Source organism: Hyalella azteca, unplaced genomic scaffold (genome assembly GCF_000764305.2).
Source record: "Hyalella azteca isolate HAZT.00-mixed unplaced genomic scaffold, Hazt_2.0.2 contig15136, whole genome shotgun sequence".
Classification (NCBI taxonomy): Eukaryota; Metazoa; Arthropoda; class Malacostraca; order Amphipoda; family Hyalellidae; genus Hyalella; species Hyalella azteca.
This window is the reverse complement of record NW_025944997.1, coordinates 15535-35355: the sequence shown is the minus strand read 5'-3', so window position 1 is coordinate 35355 and position 19821 is coordinate 15535. Positions and strand designations below refer to the sequence as shown.

The 19821-nt window shown below is 42.3% G+C and overlaps 1 protein-coding gene across 1 annotated transcript; it reads left to right on the top strand.

The window, feature by feature from the left end:
* Positions 1 to 1256: 1256 nt before the first annotated feature.
* On the top strand, positions 1257 to 9406 carry LOC108668125. The gene is made up of 6 exons (XM_018155280.2): positions 1257 to 2035; positions 2817 to 3998; positions 5194 to 6998; positions 7827 to 8008; positions 8660 to 8769; positions 9248 to 9406. Exons 1-6 carry the CDS (start codon positions 1448 to 1450, stop codon positions 9404 to 9406), a joined length of 4026 nt encoding a protein of 1341 aa, XP_018010769.2. The 5' UTR covers positions 1257 to 1447.
* Positions 9407 to 19821: the final 10415 nt, after the last annotated feature.

Genomic DNA, 19821 nt, shown 5'->3' with positions numbered 1-19821 from the left:
TAATGCTCTACCTCTCAATGTTTTACGTTATGTTATATCTATAATAATACCGTCAACCGGGGCTACTCGGGACGGGCGGGGTAACTCGGGACAGTCCTCTGACATGGCGTAAAACTGTTTTAGTAGCAAAACTAATTGGAATATTGCAAAACTAAATATAGTAGCGTAAACGTCAACATTTTTCCTATCTATGCAGTATAACGGAAGTTCAGAAATACTACATTTACTAGCTTTGAAAAATTCCTGAAAAAAATGGTGAAAAATGATATTTGAAGTCACTTCTGCTAAGGTCTGTAGTAAAAAAAATATTTGCTGTATTCAAAAATTTTGCTTAGAAAAATGTGGCAGACAAGTGTCAGCATGAAAACTTTATTTGCGGGATTTACATACCTTAATAAAAAATGGTGGCCATTTCCGCATGGCGGGGCTACTCGGGACATTTGGGACCTCAAATGACCCTGGGGCTATTTGGGACCTCAACAATAACTAAAAGCAGTGCACTTAAAGTGGATAGCTTTGTGATTACCAAAGTCTATGTCAGCAACAGCAGTGACAAACATCAAAAATATTTAGCCACTGTTGATCACTTTGATGAGACTGAGGTGTCTGTCACATTCCTCCATGCAAGTGAATCCAAGACTGTATTTACAGTGGCTCAAGATGACACAGCCTCAGTGGAGATGAAGGACATCTGTGTGATAATTGACGTGCCTTATAAGTTTAATAGTAGAGAGCAGTATGTGTTCAATGCTGCTCTTGTAAGCTAGAGTATAGACCTGTATTTTGCATGTTTCAATTTAAGTTTAACTTATCTAGTAAAAAAATGACATCATTTTGAAAAAAAGTGGTCAAAGTTACCCCATTTTACGGTATGTTGTTGATTGAATTGAAATTTTTTACAAACATTGTAGTGGTGTGGCTAACAGCTGTGAATGTCTTTGTAGTATTAATGAGAGTATTGTAGTACTTAATGAGCTTTATTACCATTTGACTGTGGCAAGTTCAGTTCTGTTTCATTGCCAAAAGATCTTTTCCATAATGGACAGGTTTAATTACAATGTTGTGAGGTTTAATTACAATTTTAATCCTGTTTAGATTCAGTATTGAATCTCTTGTATGGAATGTCTTGTATTGAATATCTTGTGTTGAATGTCTTGTATAGAATGTCATTTATTAATAAATTTGTTCCATTCCATTAAATTGTGATTCTAGTTGACTAACCATAGTTATGATCTTTCTTCAATCCCTCAGATTGTTTGCTAGCAGGAAATCAATTAAAATTTCATATGAATTCTTCTATTCAATTCCAATCCAATTAGATGTAGACTTCCTCCAGAACTTAATTATTCACAATAATCATTTAATAATTGCAATTTGAAGATGGTGTGAAAGAGACTCTAATGTCTATTGTTGAAATGTTTTGAATATTTTAATTTTAAATGACAAGATGGCAAACAAAAGTGACTCAGTGAACACAGAAGTGGCGGCTGGATGTGACGCAGGTGACAACTTGGCATCTACGGATGATGGTGACAAGTTGGGGACTCAGAATAATGATCAGCATTGCTCCGTGGCTGCGGATGATGAAGAACTGCAAAATTGTACCCATGATGGTGACAAAGTTGGTAATGGAGAAGAAGGGGATGAATTAGAGGAAGTGGATGGGGAAGATGAGTATGAGGGAGAAGAAATGGATGAGGATGATAAGGAAGACAATGGGGAAGAAGAAATAGAAAATGATGATGAACTTGAAGAAATGGATGAGGAAATGGACAATAAGCATGGGGAAGAAGAGGAAGATGATGGGGAAGAAGAAATAGAAAATGGTGACGAACTTGAAGGAATGGATGAAGAAATGGACAATAAGCATGGGGAAGGCAAAGATGATGGGGAAGGAGAAATTGCTGAGGCTGCAGTCAAGAATGAGGAAGACATTGGGGAAGCAGAGGAAGATGATGGGGAAGAGGAGGAAGACTTTGAGGAAGAAGGGCAGGCTGATGATATAGCGGGGAACATGTCCGCTGAAGCTGCCACAGTAAGTAATTTGTATTTATATGTGTGCTAGACAGATGTTATTAGACTTATGTATATTATCTTAGAGTTATCTATAACATTAGATAAGGCATATATATTAGATAGACTTATATATTAGATAAACTTATATATAACATTAGACTTATCTATAAAAGTCTCATAAACCATATTTGCATTTATTGGCTAACTAAATCCTCTGGCAGTAGCAGAAATATGTTTATAATGTATGTGAACATTTGCCAACTGTGATCCTAGTTAGTAGCCATTAGGGGTTAGACTTTTGCTGATCCTTTGTTAATGCTTATATATTGGAGGATTAATTTGTTTCATGGTGCTTAATATGAATGATCATACCACAATATTTCTCTTTTTTAGCTGTAATCTTTTTCTATTAGTAATATTGTTTGCTATCTTATTCACATACCGGTACTACTCATAATTACATGCTTCAAATATTTTATCTTATCTCCCAAACATTTCCAGTTCAAAAATTGAAAATTCCAAGATTGTTTTCCAAACATCAATGTTAACATCATTTCCAATCTTGCAATATTTCAAATATTATTTTACCTTATCTCTCTCAAACATTCCTAGTTTGAAAATTGAAAATTTCAAGATAATTTCCAAAATTGTAACATTATTTCCAATCTTGCAGGCTACAGTGTCGTTGCTGAAGCACATTTTATCTCTCAAACATTTATATTGCAGAATTTGAATATTTTAAGATAATTTCCGAGCTTGTTTTCCAAACATCAATGCTAACATCATTTCCAATCTTGCAGGCTACGGTGTCATTGCTGAAGCACATGCAGGATGTCGCCGCAAGACCTGATGACAAGACCAAGACTCCACTTGAGATATTCAAGTGTCCGCTGTGTGACTACAACACCCTGACCATCAAGTACTACCGCCGTCACCTGAGACAGCACACAGCGGACAGCCTCAAATGCCCGTATTGTGCTTATGAAAGTAAGATCAAGTATCACATGGGACGTCACATAAAGTCCCATCTCGGGGCAGGTATGACAACCTGCTCGTACTGTCCCTTCAAGACGACCCGTTCCGATGTGATGCGCAGCCACCTGCTGGTGCATGAGAAGCAGTCCCCGTCAGTGTTCAGTTGCACCAAGTGCAGTTTTACGACCAAGAAGAAGGAGGAGCTACGGTGGCACAGTCGCACACACCTCAAGTTCCAGAAGATCTTTTCGTGTTCAGAGTGTTCGTACTCGACTCTTCGTCGGGGGCACTTCAACCGACACCTCAACAACCACAACAAGAAGGTACTGCAGTGTCCATGTTGTGAGTACAGCACCAACAAGGCTGGAGTTATGTTCAAGCATGTCGAGCATCACAGAAAGCTTGGGCAGAAGATATATTCATGCACTGACTGCCGCTACATGACTCTTAACCTCGGGACGTACGGACGACATCTTGAGACTCACAAGTACAACTGTACTTTGTGCAACTACACTGCTTCACGAGAGGATTATCTTACTAAACACATGCAGATACACGAGAAAGTACACAACAATGAAGCTGAGTACTCGTGTGATGACCACACAGGACAGGGAACCTCGTCCACGCCTGACGAGTTCCAAGCCATGAGTGGCAGCGATGAATGTATGCCAGACGATGTTATTATAAAGCTCAAAGAATTCAAACGCTCAAAATCAACTGAACCTGATGATTATTCTGAACCTTCTTTGGTCCAAGAAGAGAACAGTGACACTAAAGATGAAATCGAAGCTCCAATAGGAAAGAATGCCCCCAGAAAGTCCAAGACAAAATTTAAAATGAAACTCCAGTCAATGTTTCCATTCCTGAACAGAAATGCTGACGCCATCTCCCCAAAATCTGTGACTGAACCCCTAGTTTCCTTGCCCATTTCCATCACGGAAATTAATGCGGAAGAAAAACCCGATCAGGTCTTGGAGGACCGAGATGCGCTGCAAAACATTGTCTGGGTGAGGCTTCATTTATAGCACAGATGCTATAAATATGTACTGAGTTAGCACAACTAATATATAAATGTGATTATTTACTTGAATGTAACATTTGGCTTTGATGCTATTATAAACTAGGTACCTTATGTTGTTGTTGTTGACTACCTTATCACCATTAGGTCACCACCACCATGTCACCATTACCATCACCATCACCATGTCACCATCACCACCATGTCACCACTACCATGTCACCACCACCACCATGTCACCACCACCACCATGTCACCATCACCACCATGTCACCACCACCACCATGTCACCACCACCACCATGTCACCACCACCACCATGTCACCATCACCACCATGTCACCACCACCATGTCATCACCACCATGTCACCACCACCATGTCACCACCATCATGTCACCACCACCACCATGTCACCACCACCATGTCACCACCACCACCATGTCACCACCACCATGTCATCACCACCATGTCACCATCACCACCATGTCACCATCACCACCATGTCACCATCACCACCATGTCACCATCACCACCATGTCACCACCACCATGTCACCACCACCATGTCATCACCACCATGTCATCACCACCATGTCACCATCACCATGTCACCACCACCACCATGTCACCACCACCATGTCACAACCACCACCAAGTCACCACCACCATGTCACCACCACCATGTCACCACCACCATTCACCATGTCACCATCACCACCATGTCACCATCACCACCATGTCACCATCACCACCATGTCACCATCACCACCATGTCACCATCACCACCATGTCATCATCGCCACCATGCCACCATCACCACCATGTCACTATCACCACCACCATGTCACCATCACCACCACCATGTCACCATCACCACCATGTCACTATCACCACCATGTCATCATCACCACCATGTCACCACCACCAACCAGTCCCCACCACCACCCTGTCATCACTATCATGTTACCACCTTCACCACATTTCACCACCACCACCACCACCCAAATATTGAAAGCAAATGAACCAGGTCAATATTTTTTTTCTGTGCGGAAGGGGTAACAGAATTATTCTTCTCTAACCCTGCACTTGGTAGCGTGGCAGGAAACTGCCGTGCTCTGAACAATCAGACATGTTGCTGGAAGTTTTTATTATCGTTCCTCTAATTTCTTTATATTGCCTTTCAGAAAGTCTCCAGGAAATCCAAGTCCTCTTCTGAGTCAAAAACTTGCAGCAAAGCCTCGGTCAGACCTCCTCCTGCAGGGGGTGACCAAAGCAACTCCACCTCCAAGGGTCCGGATGACTCAAATCCTAAGGGCACCCTTGACCACCATCCTAAGCCTGCCCTTGGCCCTCTTGCTAAACCTCCCCTTGGTCCTCTTCCTAAGCCTGCCCTTGGCCCTCTTGCTAAACCTCCCCTTGGTCCTCTTCCTAATGCCCCTCTGACCCCCGAAGAGAACCCTAACCCCGACGAAGGGGCCGACAAGACGACCTACTGCAGCAACGGACGTATTGGTGTGTTCTCGTGCCTCTTGTGCAGCTTCACGACCACCACCCGCAAGTACCTCAACCGACACCTGCGACGTCACAACAAGATCGAGAAGCTCACGTGCCCCACGTGTAACTACGTCTGCGGGGACGCCATCAAAATGAAGAAGCATTTAGAAGGCCATGTAGGCCTACACTCCTGCCTCCTGTGTCCATATGCTACCGTCCACAAGGAGAACCTTGTCCAACATATGGCCGTCCATAACCAACGTAATGTGGTGTCCAGTATTGCAGGAGGTGCTGATGGAAGGGTCAGCCAACCTGATGGACTAGGAGGAGGTTGTTCTAATGGATTAGTATCCATAGGGAATATGGATCGAGTGGGTGGAAACAATGAGACCTCAGTTCCGTACTCGGGAGCTGCGCAAAGAGAAACGTACAACCTTAAAGAAGAAGATGGATATGACAGTGACATCAGTGAGCCTGCTAACGTCACCATCAGTAAAGTGGGTTATGATGAACATCAGAATGATGACTCCAACCCTTCTACTGAAGGTGGGAGCGCTAATGGCCCACAGATCGAAGACAATCCATGCCATGAGGTGGCGCAGGCTAAACAGAACGTTGGGGGCACACAAATTTCAAATGAAGTCCCAGCCTTGGCACCGCTTTTAAGCTCTAACTTCGCCAGCTTATTGCATTTCTTCCTGAATAATAAGAACTTGGTTCCACCTAAAGTTCAGTCGTCAGTGATAAAAGAGGAACCAGTTGACGATGACCAGAAAGATCAACAACAAACACCATCAGAAAAAGAAGAGGAAGAAGTATCATCGGCTGCCGCCACTTCTGGCCTGAACCTTTTAGCCAGTACCGAGGCCAGCCAACTTCCGCTGTACACGCAGCTGTCCGTCCTGGCCAACATGTCACTCATTAACAACAAGAACCTGTCCACAAACTCTTCTGTTGTGTCCTCAAATAACGGTTATCTCCCTCAGGCTCTAATAACCTCATCCTCTGACCCTGCGGTTGTTTCTTCCGCTTTCGCGGACCCTAACGAAGAGGTAGTCTACTCATGTCGGGAGTGTCCGTACACTACCAACCGCAAAGACCATTTAATACGTCACCACAACCAGCATACAGGCAAAGGCATGCAGTATTGTCCTCACTGTCCATACTCAACTGTCCGCAAAGAACACATGAAACGACACGTAAAACTCCACACAGAAGGGGTTCTTGAATGTACCCTGTGTGAATACAAGACTCGTCGCAAGGAACAGTTCAGGTTACACATGCAGAGCCACGAGGTGGGCGACCATCTCAAGTGTCCACACTGCAGCTACATCACGCTACGCAAGGAACACTTGAAGAGACACCTCAACAGACACACGGTGGACAGACCTGCGCAGTGCAGGTATTGCAGATACACCACCGACAGACGTGACCGCATGCAGAAACATGTGGACAACCTACACAGCCACATCGGCGATGTTGATGCTGTGTTCAGGTGAGACGTGCATTGTAATATAGCAACTTATATGATATACTAGTATAGGTTGGCAAAATTTGTATTCACTTTCATAATATACTAGTATAGGTTGGCAAAATTTGTTCCTTTTAGCAGGTTTCATTGAAGACCAGAGAATTCGTACATTGATTCTACTTACGTCGACCAAAATTTCATCACTTGATGCGCCTTCTAACTTGATAATGAATGATTGATAAATTCGAAACGTTGTTAAAGAAATGAAAATGTCCATCAGTATGCTGATTTTTATAATATACCTACACAAGTCTCCCTACAAATCATATCGTTGTGAAGGAGGGCTAGGTATATTGGATAGCTTGGTTGAGTGGCTGGGGGATTAATATATCCAATATTTATCTATTGGCTAGGGAATTAATATTGGATTAATATATCCAATCCCCTATTGGCTAGGGGATTAAAGTGCAATCTTTTTTTTTTTGTGTCGTCTTCGTTAAAATTTGTTTTATACTCCAATCACATGAGATCTGAACATGAAGTATATACCTACTACTTACTACATAAACTAGTTGTTGTAGTTATAGGACTTTTGCAGTTAATTTCGTACCGTCATTCCACCACCCTGGCTGAATACTATGAATTACACGTTAGGGACAATCTAGTTTTTTTCATTAAATTCTAAGTTTTTTTTTAAGTATAATCTAGGTTTTTTAAAAAAATAGTTGCTGGCACTGGTAGTGTGCCTGGTGTTGACAACCTAACTGCTACAGGTAATTGGCACTAGCAAGAGGTTGTGTACAGTATTTGATAGTACAAATAATAACTGTTAACTGGTGATAAATATTGCAGATATCTGGTGCCTCGTCCTGGCCTGCCTGAGGACATGGAGGCCTCACCAGTGGACATGGAGGCCTCACAAGAGGACACGGAGGCCCAGCTGGAGGACATGGAGGCCTCTCAGGAGGACACGGAGGCCCAGTTGGCCTCCACTAACGACCGGCAGGACAGCGGAAGCCCTGAGTCCTCTGGAGGTGATGCCCTATATATTACGACGCTGCAACAATGGCTTGATTTCTATCATTTCTGTTCTTCTTAACTTTATTGTATTGTTCTCGAGTCACACATTCGCTGTACATTATTGAGTCGGTGTGAATACATATAAATGTTATCTGCTTTTAGGTCTTTATGCTTTGAATCAGTGGTTGGAAAGATCTGGAGTGGGGGCAGTGAGCTATGTTGCAACTGCTAACAAATATATTGCTTTACTAAATTGGAATTTATTTGTGACATACACATTTGTCTTTAACCCTTCTTTTTCAAATTGCAGCATACCAAATATCAGGAGAGGTGTTTTTTTCCTTATGGGTCTTTAGGGGAGGGTGCTAGGAAATCACTGGGGGCGCCAGCCAGCCTGCAAAAGTTTTGGAAACACTGGTATAGAATATATGTTTTGATTAGTTATTAATTTTAAATGTGGGTGTTTTTAATGATGAATATCTGTAACATCTCTTAATGTTTGCACAGATGGTGATTCATTACTTATCAATTTTAAATTAATTTACTTATCAAATGAGGATTGTTAATGATGGATGTCTGTAACATTAATTTATTCATTAGTTATTAATTTTATATCTTTTGATTTTTAATGTTGAATATCTATAACAACTCTAATGTTTGCACAGATGGTGAAGACCTGAGCGAGGTCAGGGCTGGTGCTGCTGACGGCGGCGCTGCTGAGGACGAGTGCTTTGCCCTGAACTTCGTGTCCACCTGCATGGAGGAGCCTTCAGAGGTGCCCTGTCGGGGGAATTTATTTTTTGCTTATTAAAACGAAGCGACATGAGTTACTAAGAGCTGAAGGTTATGCAAATTTGGTACTTTTTCAGGTACCCTCAAGCATAGTGACCCTGGTTAATATTGTCTCACATAGCAACATATGGATAAGATTTTTGGGGACGTTTGTCCACGGTGTTGTGTAATGACTATAACATGGTTTTGGCAGGTCATGTGATGGTCCTAGAATAATTATCAGAGGCCTAAGCCCCTTGTAAAACTGACATATAATCTCCCTCTTTTACTTGGGCGTGACTAATAGGATGGTCATTTGCAATGATAATCCCTGCATGCAACCCCTTCAGGTACCTTCATCAGAGACCTCTTTCAGCTACCTTCTTAGATACCTTCAGCTGCCCCCTACCCCTTCAGTTACCCTCTCCTTGTGCCCCCTCTTAGGTACCCGCTTCATGCACTCCCTCCAATTACCCCCTCAGTTACTCCTTCCTAGTATCCCTCGTGGTGAAACTAATGGCATTTTACCCTNCTACCCGCTGTCTGTACCAGACTACCTGCTGTCTGTACCAGACTACCCGCTGTCTGTACCAGACTACCCGCTGTCTGTACCAGACTACCTGCTGTCTGTACCAGACTAGAATGTACCACACGCAGGCAGCATGCGTCAAAATTGACGCTGCGTTAAAAGCCGTCGTGTGTGAATAGCAGTGAAGATAACGTATGACCACTGAGGTACGACATGAAATACTGCTGTGTGTTTTCTGACGTATGCGGCCTTTCACATCCTGTGTGAAAGGGGCTTAAATGGGCAGTAGAACATTGTTATGGGTGAGGGAGGATGTGGAGTATTGTATGTGGAAAAGGGGGTGCTGGGGAGTATTGTGGGTGAGGAGAGAGGGGTGTTTTGGGTGAATAGAAGGTGAGGGGGATGTAGAACATTATTATGGGTGAGTGGGTGGCTGAGGCATAACATTGTAATGGAGGCTGTTTTCCTTCCGGAAAATAGACGTTAGAAATAGAATGATCCGTCAAGCAGATCCAGCCTGCCAGTCTTTGCCATGTTGTTATCCTCTTTGTCATGTTGATGTCCTCTGCCATGTATTTCTTGTTATCCTCTTTGCCATGTATTTCTTGTTATCCTCTAAAATGCATACATCTCGCAGGCAAGATCCAGCAGCTGTTGCACCAAGAGCTCAACCGCAGCCACACAGCGCAGCAGCAGCAGCTGAGGACGACACGGACGACGAGGGGAGCGGCGTGCCCACGTACCCCTCCCTGGAGGTCGCCCAGATGCTGGCCAAGGCCAAGGCGGACAAACTCATTCTGGGGGAACAGCAGAACATTATTATGGGTGAGTGGGGGCTGATGCATAACATTGTAGTAATGGAGGCAGTTTTCCCCTTCATAAAATAGAAATTCTTGATTATAATCCGTCACACAGATCCAGCCTTCCAGTCTTTGCCTTGTTGTTCTTGTTGTTGTCCTCTTTGCCCTGTTATTGTTATCCTCTTTGCCATGTTGTTATCTTCTGTGCCATGTTGTTGTTATCCTCTAAAATGCATACATCTCGCAGGCAAGATCCAGCAGCTGTTGCACCAAGAGCTCAACCGCAGCCACACAGCGCAGCAGCAGCAGCTGCTTGGTCTGCAACAGCTGCTGCAGCAGAACCAGCTGCAGCAGCAGCAGGTGGACACGCAGCTGCAGCAGCTTGAACTGCAGTTCACATCCTCCTCCTCTACTCCCCCTAAACCTCCCCCACAGCTGAAGAAACCTAAAGTCCTCCCCGTGATCCCCAGGACTCTTGAGTGTCCCTATTGCCCTCACGTCACCTACTGGAACGATGCGCTCCTTCGGCATGTCAGGGCACAGCATAGCGGGGCATCTCTTGCCCAGTGTCCTGTACAAAACTGTAGGTTCGTGGGTACCAATAAACAGGTGTTGGAGTCACACCTTCAGGAGTATCATGCCCTTGGTGAGAGAGGACTATCTAGCAAAACGGAGGACCAAAGTGTTCAGGGTGTTGCAGGAATACTGGGCAGCAACCCTGACCGGAAAACTGTGGAAGGCATCGAAGAAAGCGGTGTTGCACGTGCAGATGATATGGATAAGGAGTGTAGTGCGCCATTGAAGACATTCACTGTTAAATCGAAAGCCAAATCTGCACTGGAACACTTTGAAAACTCGTCTATGGCGTACCAAGAAGGGAAAAAGTTTAGCTCGAACGGATCGTTCCAAGGTTTTGGGGCAGCTGCGGGTGTGAACAACAATAAAAATGGACATTTTAAGCAGATGCAACACAACAGTAAACAAATTAACCAAAAGTTGGCCAGTTCCGTGGCTTGTGGGTCTACCAGTACAAGAGTACCTCTGGGTGCCAGTCGCATGTTGTGTAACCACTGCAGCTACGTCACTAGCCGCCCCTACCACATGAAACGTCACATCACGCGTGTACATAAACAAGCTCAAGTACACGAGTACACCAAGATCAGGGGTGGACACCTTATTGCTGGAATACCCAACAATACCTGTGTCAGAAATAAACCTGCTGTCGGTGATGCCAACGCAGTGGTTGACGCTACCATTACTGCAACCAGCAATGGTGCTATGAACAGAGAGGAACCTGTGGCGAAACATGTTTCTGGTAGTGAAGGTGGTTCTGTTGGAACGTCGGATGGTTCTGACAGTTGTGGTGTTAACGATACTGCTGATGATGGCACCAACGCTGCTGGTGTTATAAATGCTTTAATAGAAAAATCTGTAGACACTTGTAATCCCTGTACAACGACTGCCACCAGCAATGATGTACAAAAATTAATTTGTGATGATAATGGAACGAGTATAACAGCAGCCGCCCAAACCGCATCCACTTCGTCCATCATAACTAAACCTAGATCATCTAGAGTGGATGTAGGGGAAGACCAGGTATTGGAAGGCAAGCGCAGTGCTCTAGGAACCGACAATATTTCTGGGGCTGATCCAGTTACTGAAAGTGCACTTAGAAACTCTAGCACAACTACAGCGTCTACGTCTGGTGATGTGACAGCCTCTGCAGGGCACTCAATCGGAGTTAGACAATCAGTAGAGCCGCCGTGTAAAATAGAAACAAAAAGTAATGATGCAGAAAATCCTGCACCTAAAGAAGACAATAAAATTTCTTATAAAAGTAATGACGCGGGCACATCCAGGAAAAGAAGCAGATCTGTTAGTCAAGCCTCAAAAAGTCCTGTACCAAACAGATCCAGAAAAATCTCTGATCACGTGAGTTCTGAGTCCTGTGAAAATTTTGAAATTCCATTCATTGCTGTAAAAGTCGAGGATCCGGAAAATGAAAATGGAATTGTAAAAGAAGAGGAATGTTCCAATTCAATTTCCCATTGCGAGTTTCCATTTTCTTCTTCCTCAAGTCCTATTATCTCAGGTTCTCCGTCCGTCCGTCAGTCGTTACCTTTGCACAAAAAACGCTCAGCGACCAAGAAGTTGGGTTTACAAACGCCACCTTCCAAGAAACCGAGACTCGGCTCTAAAAATCTAAAATCTCCCTCATCGATTTCAATTGAATCCGGACAACATTCAACTGATGTACACTCCCCAAAAGTCCCGCCTAAACATTCGATGATAAAACTTTCTCCCTCTAAAGTCCCCCCTGAAGTGTACGAACGGATGTGTTCTAAGGAGGACCTAAGTCGCATCTTTTCGGTGCTCATCAGCGAGGGCTGCAAGGCCAACATCCCACAGGAGGTCGCCCTTCTGCAGCACAAACTGACCTCTAATAAGAAGGTTCTAGACCTGATAGCCACTGGTAGTGGTGGAGGTGTATCTGGTACCACTAGTTCCAGCAGCACTGGTACCACTTTCCCCACTAGTGGTACTACCGAGGAAGATGGCACTTGTTTGTGGGACAGATGCCCCCTCTGCCCCTACCAGACAACCCTGAGCACTGACATGGACAGACACTTGGCCCGACATCTACAGAAGCAGAAGGATCTTTGTTGCTCTTTTTGTGGGTACCGCACAAGTCGCAGTGACCACATGAGGTCCCATGTGGCCCGACACACCGGTGAAGGCTGCGTACAGTGCCCCGCATGCTCCTACAAGACCGGACGCAAGGACCACATGAAGCGACACATGGCGAGTTGTAAGAACTGCCAGCAACTCGGCATCACCAACGCCCCTACCAAGCCTGAGGTCTCCTAGCGGATCCCAGCGATCTCCCTAGCGTATCCTGTGCACTGCAAAAGCTGCTCTCCCTAGCACATCCTATGCTCCCTAGGGGACAGCTGATAGAGATTCAGACCTTAATTCTCGTCCGGTTCAAGTCTAACTTGTGGGATAAAATACGAGCTCTCCCTAGAGCATCCTATGCACCCCAGGATCTGCTCTCCCTAGCGCATTCTATATCCCTAGGGGACAACTAATAGGGATTTAGATCTTAATTCTTGTCTGGTTCAAGTCTGCATAGTGGGATAAAATATGAGCTCTCCCTAGCATATCCTGGACACTCCTCCTCTTTATCCACACACCCCCTGAGTCTAGGATATATTGTATCCTACTCCTGTACATTTGTCAATAGATGTACAGGACTTGGGAGAACTGTCGCCATGTTAGTATTGTACAGCTGGAAATTTGGAACAATGTAATTAATCCCGTTAATTTAATTATAACTAACTTTATACACATTAATAAATGGTTATACTAATAATTAAAATTAATTAAGCTGCTGTTAGATTTTCACATTACAATGCTTTTGTAATTATAACCTTTCATTAACTGAAGGGCTATTTTCAGAAGGATGCTTCAGACGCTTCTGATCAATGATTATTATTGACGCCATGATGATTATAGAGAGAAATCTGTTGCTATGGCAACAGCGTCTTGTTGCTATGGTAACAGCGTTTTGTTGCTATGGTAACAGCGTCTTGTTGCTATGGCAACATTGCCTTGCCTGACGCCATCTTTGTTGTTAAGACTTGACAGTGCAATTGATAAGGCTATTCTTACGTGGACACTGAGAGGCACCGCTGTTTTGTTTATAATATCGTATCTATTTTTCCATACACTTAATAAGAAGCTGTCCATTATCTTCTACCCATGTCAACAATGTTATCATTAGGCAACATTGCCTTGCCTGGCAACAGCGTATTGTTGCCGGGGTGCCCCCGTCGAAATAAAATGCATTCACTTCATTGTTTTGATTGAGCGCGTCAAAGTGAAGAGGAATTTCCTACTGTGAGGGCAGCGGTAATGAGACGATATTAGATTGGAGGCGTCGTTAATAAATGCAGTTGATGAAACTTCATTAATTAGGCGTCGTTAATGAGGCATGAACAGTAAGGCGTCAGGGGAGTTATGGCTGCCATGGGAACGAGAAACTGTTGGAAGATATGACTTACGATTGCCTGAGCATAGCTTAGGCTGCCGTACGAACCAGCTACTATAACATAATCATGGGTGAATACATTAGTCGTTCCGTAGCATATGAGTTTTAATGAGCTTAAAACCTAATCAAAAACCGGCACGGCTAAAGAGATTCAGATCTCAACTCTCGTCCGGTTTAAGTCTATATGACGGGATAAAATACAGGCGAAAGCAAGACATATTCAAACAACTGGTACAAGATTTAAGAGCTTGAACATACAGGTTTAGGTTCCGGTCTACGAAAGATGCACCAACGTCCACCAGCATACGGGTCCGAGGCCGTTTAAGCGCCAATAATTCTATGTTAGTTTACGTTACAGGCATAGGATGATGTTAGTTACAGTAATAAATTATGTTATAGGTATAGTTATGCATTGCAAGTTATAAGCAAAAATAAGTTTTTGCGAATGTAAATTTCTTTCAAGATTACGAGGGAAGCAGCATGCACGAATTGATCATGAGCCAAGGACCACAACCCACACGGCTCTTCTCCACGACTAAGGGCGCACGCCAGTCCCAGGGCAGGTCCCAGGCCTGTAGTAGACGTCGGATGGCAAGGCCGAGATGTAGGACCGACAGGCTGCAGTCGGCTACGTTGCAATATTTATTTACCTTTAAAAATAAGTACCACGGAAGTGATACTAGTCTGCACGCATGTCTGATTACTGAACACACGTTTCTGTCCAATGACTCGATGAGCAGTTACGTCCCAAACTACGCTATTCTCGCGTCCTGCCATCACTATACGAACAAGTCAATCGGCTGACAATTGATTGACTCAAATATTTAGCAAATAGTAAGAGGAAAGACTTCACCAAAAAACGTTCGATTGGTTAACATCCAAGACGCATATTCACTCCGAGCTCGGTCTTTGAGAAACCCTACAAAGTCGTGAATGAACACGTGAACATGAATGAGCTGCAGTGATAATTCACGCAGTCAACACTATGACAACCGTTTCTGAAAATAAAGTAAGCCAACAGACACTTATTGGTTGCTGGGGCCATGCTTCCTATGATGCTGATCATAAGATCAATGCCTAAGTTCCCGCATTGATTTACATTTGCAGGGTTGAGGCTAATATAAGTGTAGGAGGCGAGATAATCTATTGCTTCCATGTGAGAGGGCAGAGTAACTCAGGCATTGTGAAGCTGGAGACCTCAACATTGCGCGTTTAGGTCATCATGTTGTACACGTACAGGCTGTCACGCACGACACTGGGTCTGGTCGGAACATCACGCAAACTACCAAAATAATACAGCCTTGCTCCCCGCATGGCGTCATGCGCTTTTCCACTTTTAGTTTTCAATTTCCTTGCGGTGTGGCCAAAAATATTCAAATAGTAAGCAAGTTAATTAAATGAATTGCTACAACCATTATGCTTATGGAGTAATTGTATTTCCTCATCATAGTTGCTGAATATACGGAGCAAAATTTTGTTCCACATGTCGGTGACTCGAAGCGAGAAGAAATGTCGCATGGATGTGTTACAACGCAGTTTTTTAGTTTATAGCTGTGGCCCCTGGTGTTGGTTCTTGTTTCAAATTCTAGTAATCCTTCTGGGACCTTGTATAAGCCATGAGTATACTTGTATACTTCAATGAGGTCACCACGCAGACGTCGAAAACTGAGGCTTGGAAGCTTCATAATCTTTAACATTTCTTCATGAGGTTTGCCTTTTAATCCCTGAATTATCCTTGTCGCGCGTTTTTGGACACTCTCGACTAAATTTTTGTCATTTTCTACTTTTGGTGACCACACGACGTTTGCAAACTCTAGGTTCGGGCGCACGACAACTGCTTCATCGCTTCTGCATCTAGGAACTCGAATGAGCGTCTGGTCAGTCCAAGTCGTTTATTGGCTTTATTAACTTGACCTTCAATACGCTTAGAAAATTTCGACTCATTATTGACATAATTGTTAACATAATACATCTCTTGAATCGGGTTAGTTATTAGACATGTGTCGTTATTGCTCACGCTTAGTCGACTTTGATCATTCTAAACATTTATGAGTGCTAGTGGGGAAGCCATAGACTTAATTACATCTGTTATTTTTTCTCGACTTATAAAATTATGTAAGTTTGGTCCACCTACAAACCACGGATTGTAAGCATTACAATACTACGCGAACTAATGCGACATCAAAGAAGTTTCATATGACTGAACTAGAGCGTTTTTAGCGACCATTCCTATATATTTCCTCCAGTTATCCCTGCGACTCATTTTCTATGAACATTGCTAGCTTATCATCTAGTGTCTAGTTTCTCAACGAGGGAGTTGTTACTTTCAGTATATATGATAAAAGAGCATTAAATAAGCTTTAAATTTATACTATAGTTTGGTTCGCATATTTACTATACGACTTTGTAGCATTAAAGAAGGCAAACATTTATTACAAGAGAAAGTTGTTATTGAATATCTGTGATTTAGGTTAGTCCTATCGCTGGTTCTCGTACAAATTTAGGGACAGGCGATATATATGTTTACATTTTTAAATGCAAAATTGTCGATCTTTTAGAAATCGCTTTATTGGCTGTCTAATTCTTCTGGTGAAACAAGCCCAATACATTCTATGTCAACTGAAATTTTAATTTGTCCGGATGTAATTGATCATCATCTCCATTGATGCAACAAAGTTTGTGTGCGAAATTTAAGTAATGAAATATTCAAACAATTATGAGTCATTCCTGATCTTAACTAAACCGCGTGGTTGGAAGCATCCAAACTACTTCCACTCGGTCTCGTTGGGTTGACCCGATGGTCGTTTAGTGTAACGCGTTTGGCAAATTCCGGAAGTTGAAAGTTTGAGATAACGAAGTATATCAATTGTAAGTTTAAAATGCACAAATCTTCAAAACGATCCACGTTTAATTTGCAGTTACGACGGATATGTTTGCTGACTGCTTTCGTTCGACCGATTGCTGCTGGTAATAGTTAAGTTACGGCTCAGAATTTGCTCCGTGTATTCAGTAACTGCTGTGATATCGTGTTATAACCGCATGGATGTTGTCATCAGTCCAACGAAAATCAAACTAAATTTAATTTTGAAATGTCACCCTTGCGGTGACACTACCGTGCTTGAAGGAGTTGAAGTGATGCTTACGCTGCATGCAAATATGCTTTCACCTTTTTTGAATACATGCTAGGTGCATGCATTCCTGCGCTACACCAACATGATGACGTACACATACAAGATGGAAGTACAACATTGCACAATGCCCGAGTTACCCTGCCATCACAAGTGTAAGCAATAGATTATCTTGCCCCCTACGCTCATATTAGCCTCAACCAAGCAATTGCAAATCAATGCCGGAACTCAGGCATTGATCTTACGATAAGCATCATAGGAAGCATGGCCCCAGCAACAATTAATAAGTGTCGGCTGGTTTACTGTATTTTCAAAGCTGGTGGTGCTAGGGTTGGCTGCGTGAATGATCATGAAGCTCATTCATGTATGCATGTTCATATAAACTTTTGTGCAGTTTCTAAATTTTGTCATCTCATTTTTGTTCAGTGAAATATCCTGACTAATTATTATGAATTGGGATGACACGTACAGGCTGTCACGCACGACACTTGGTCTGGTCGCAACATCACGCAAACTACCAAAATGCAACCGTGAAAGATGACAGCTCACCGCATGGCGTCATGAGCTTTCTCACATTTGGCTTTCATTTTCCTAGAGGCGTGGACACTCGGTAGATATTCAAATAATAGGCAAGTTCATTATTTCTTAAAATAGTTATGGTTAGGGTGTTATTGTATTTCCTAATCGTAGTTACTAAATATGCAGAGCAAAATTCGAGCCGTAACTAGACTATTGGAATAATTTATCTCGTGAACCCAAGGCAGTTATGAGACATGTGTTGTTAATGCTCAAGCTCAGTCAACTTCGATCATTATAAACATTTATGAGTTGCTAGTGGTGAAGTCTTAGGTTTAGTTACATCTGCTATTCTTTCTCAACTTATAAAATAATCTGATCGAGATCCACCAACAAACCTCGGATTATAAGCATGACAATACAACGCAACCTAATACGACATCAAAGAAGTTTCATAAGACTGGAGTAAAGCTTTTGTAGCGACCAAGTATATATATTTCCTCAGCTTACATCCGCAACTCATTTTTTAGGAACGCTGCAGGCTCATTCACATCTAGCAAGGTTACACATAAACTTTGATTTATTAATAATATTTATTTAGTCAACTTACGCATCATTAAAACTCATCAAGTGCAATTGGAATACTGTAGAATATATGTAACCTATATATTCATACCATTAATATTATTCTAAGGCGTTATTACATCGAAAAACTTCAGTTGTTGTATTTATTTGCACATCTTTAATACAGTGTGTAATCCGGTCTCAAAACCTATCTATGTAACTGCGGATAGTAAAAGGTTCTCTTTCCTGTGCTATCCTACAATATTGATAAAGGGATGATGCTAGCGCTGTCTATCAGCAAGCAAGTGACAGTAAATTAGACTTTACGGGATTCACTTCGCTCTGCTAGCATTCCGACGTTCTACACGCTAACTAGGATTCAATTATCATATGTAAATGACATTCATCTTACACTAAGTACATTTCACATGATTGTTCAATTTATCCATGAAGCCGCACTATCATTTCCACATGATATGATATAATACTTTAAATAACTTGAATGATGCGATAGATGAATAAAAAGATGAATAAAAAAAAATGGTGCATTCAATCGCAAATGGAATTCATGGCTGATTAGGATGTGACACAAGTCAACTCTGGGTGTAGTCCGATCCATAACATATGATAGAAGCATCAGATAAATTTTAATTTGATTCTATAGTTCGCTTCGCGTATCTATTGTTCGACTTTGTAACATAAAAGAAATCAGATATTTATTACAAGAGAAAGTTGTAATTGAATATTTGTGATTTAGGTTATAGTCCTATCGCTGGTGCTCGTACAAATTTAAGGGCAGGCAATATTTATGTTTACATTTTTATATGAAAAATTATTATGCGATCTTTTAGAAATCAGTTTATTGGCTGTCTAATTCTTCTGATGAAACAAGCCCAATACATTTGATGTCAACTAAAATATTTATTTGTCTAAATCTAATTGATCATCATCGTCTTTGATACAAGGAAAATTTGTTCGTGAAACTTAAGTGAGATAAAATTAAAACAATTTTAAGTCCTTCCTGATATTAAGTAAACCACGTGGTTGGAAGCATCCATGCTACATCCACTCGATAGCGTTGGGTTGACCCGATGGTCGATTTTGTGCAAATCGTTTGCTAATTTTAGGAAGTTTAAAATTTAAGAAAACCAGGTATATTAATTCTATGTTAAAAATGCACGAATCTTCAAAACGATCTACGTTTAATGTGCAGTTACGACGGATATGTTTGCTGACTGCTTTCGTTCAACGGAAGGCCGCTGTTAATAGCTGAGTTACGGCTCAAAATTTGCTTCGTGTATTCAGTAACTGCGATATGGTCGCAAAACCGCACGTGCAAGATACTAAGTAAATATCGCAAAAATATATCAAATAAAATTAATTTTGAAATGTTGCTCTTGCGGCGACGCTATAATGCATACAGTAATTTAGGAGATATTTACGAAGTTAATAAAGATGCTCTCATACC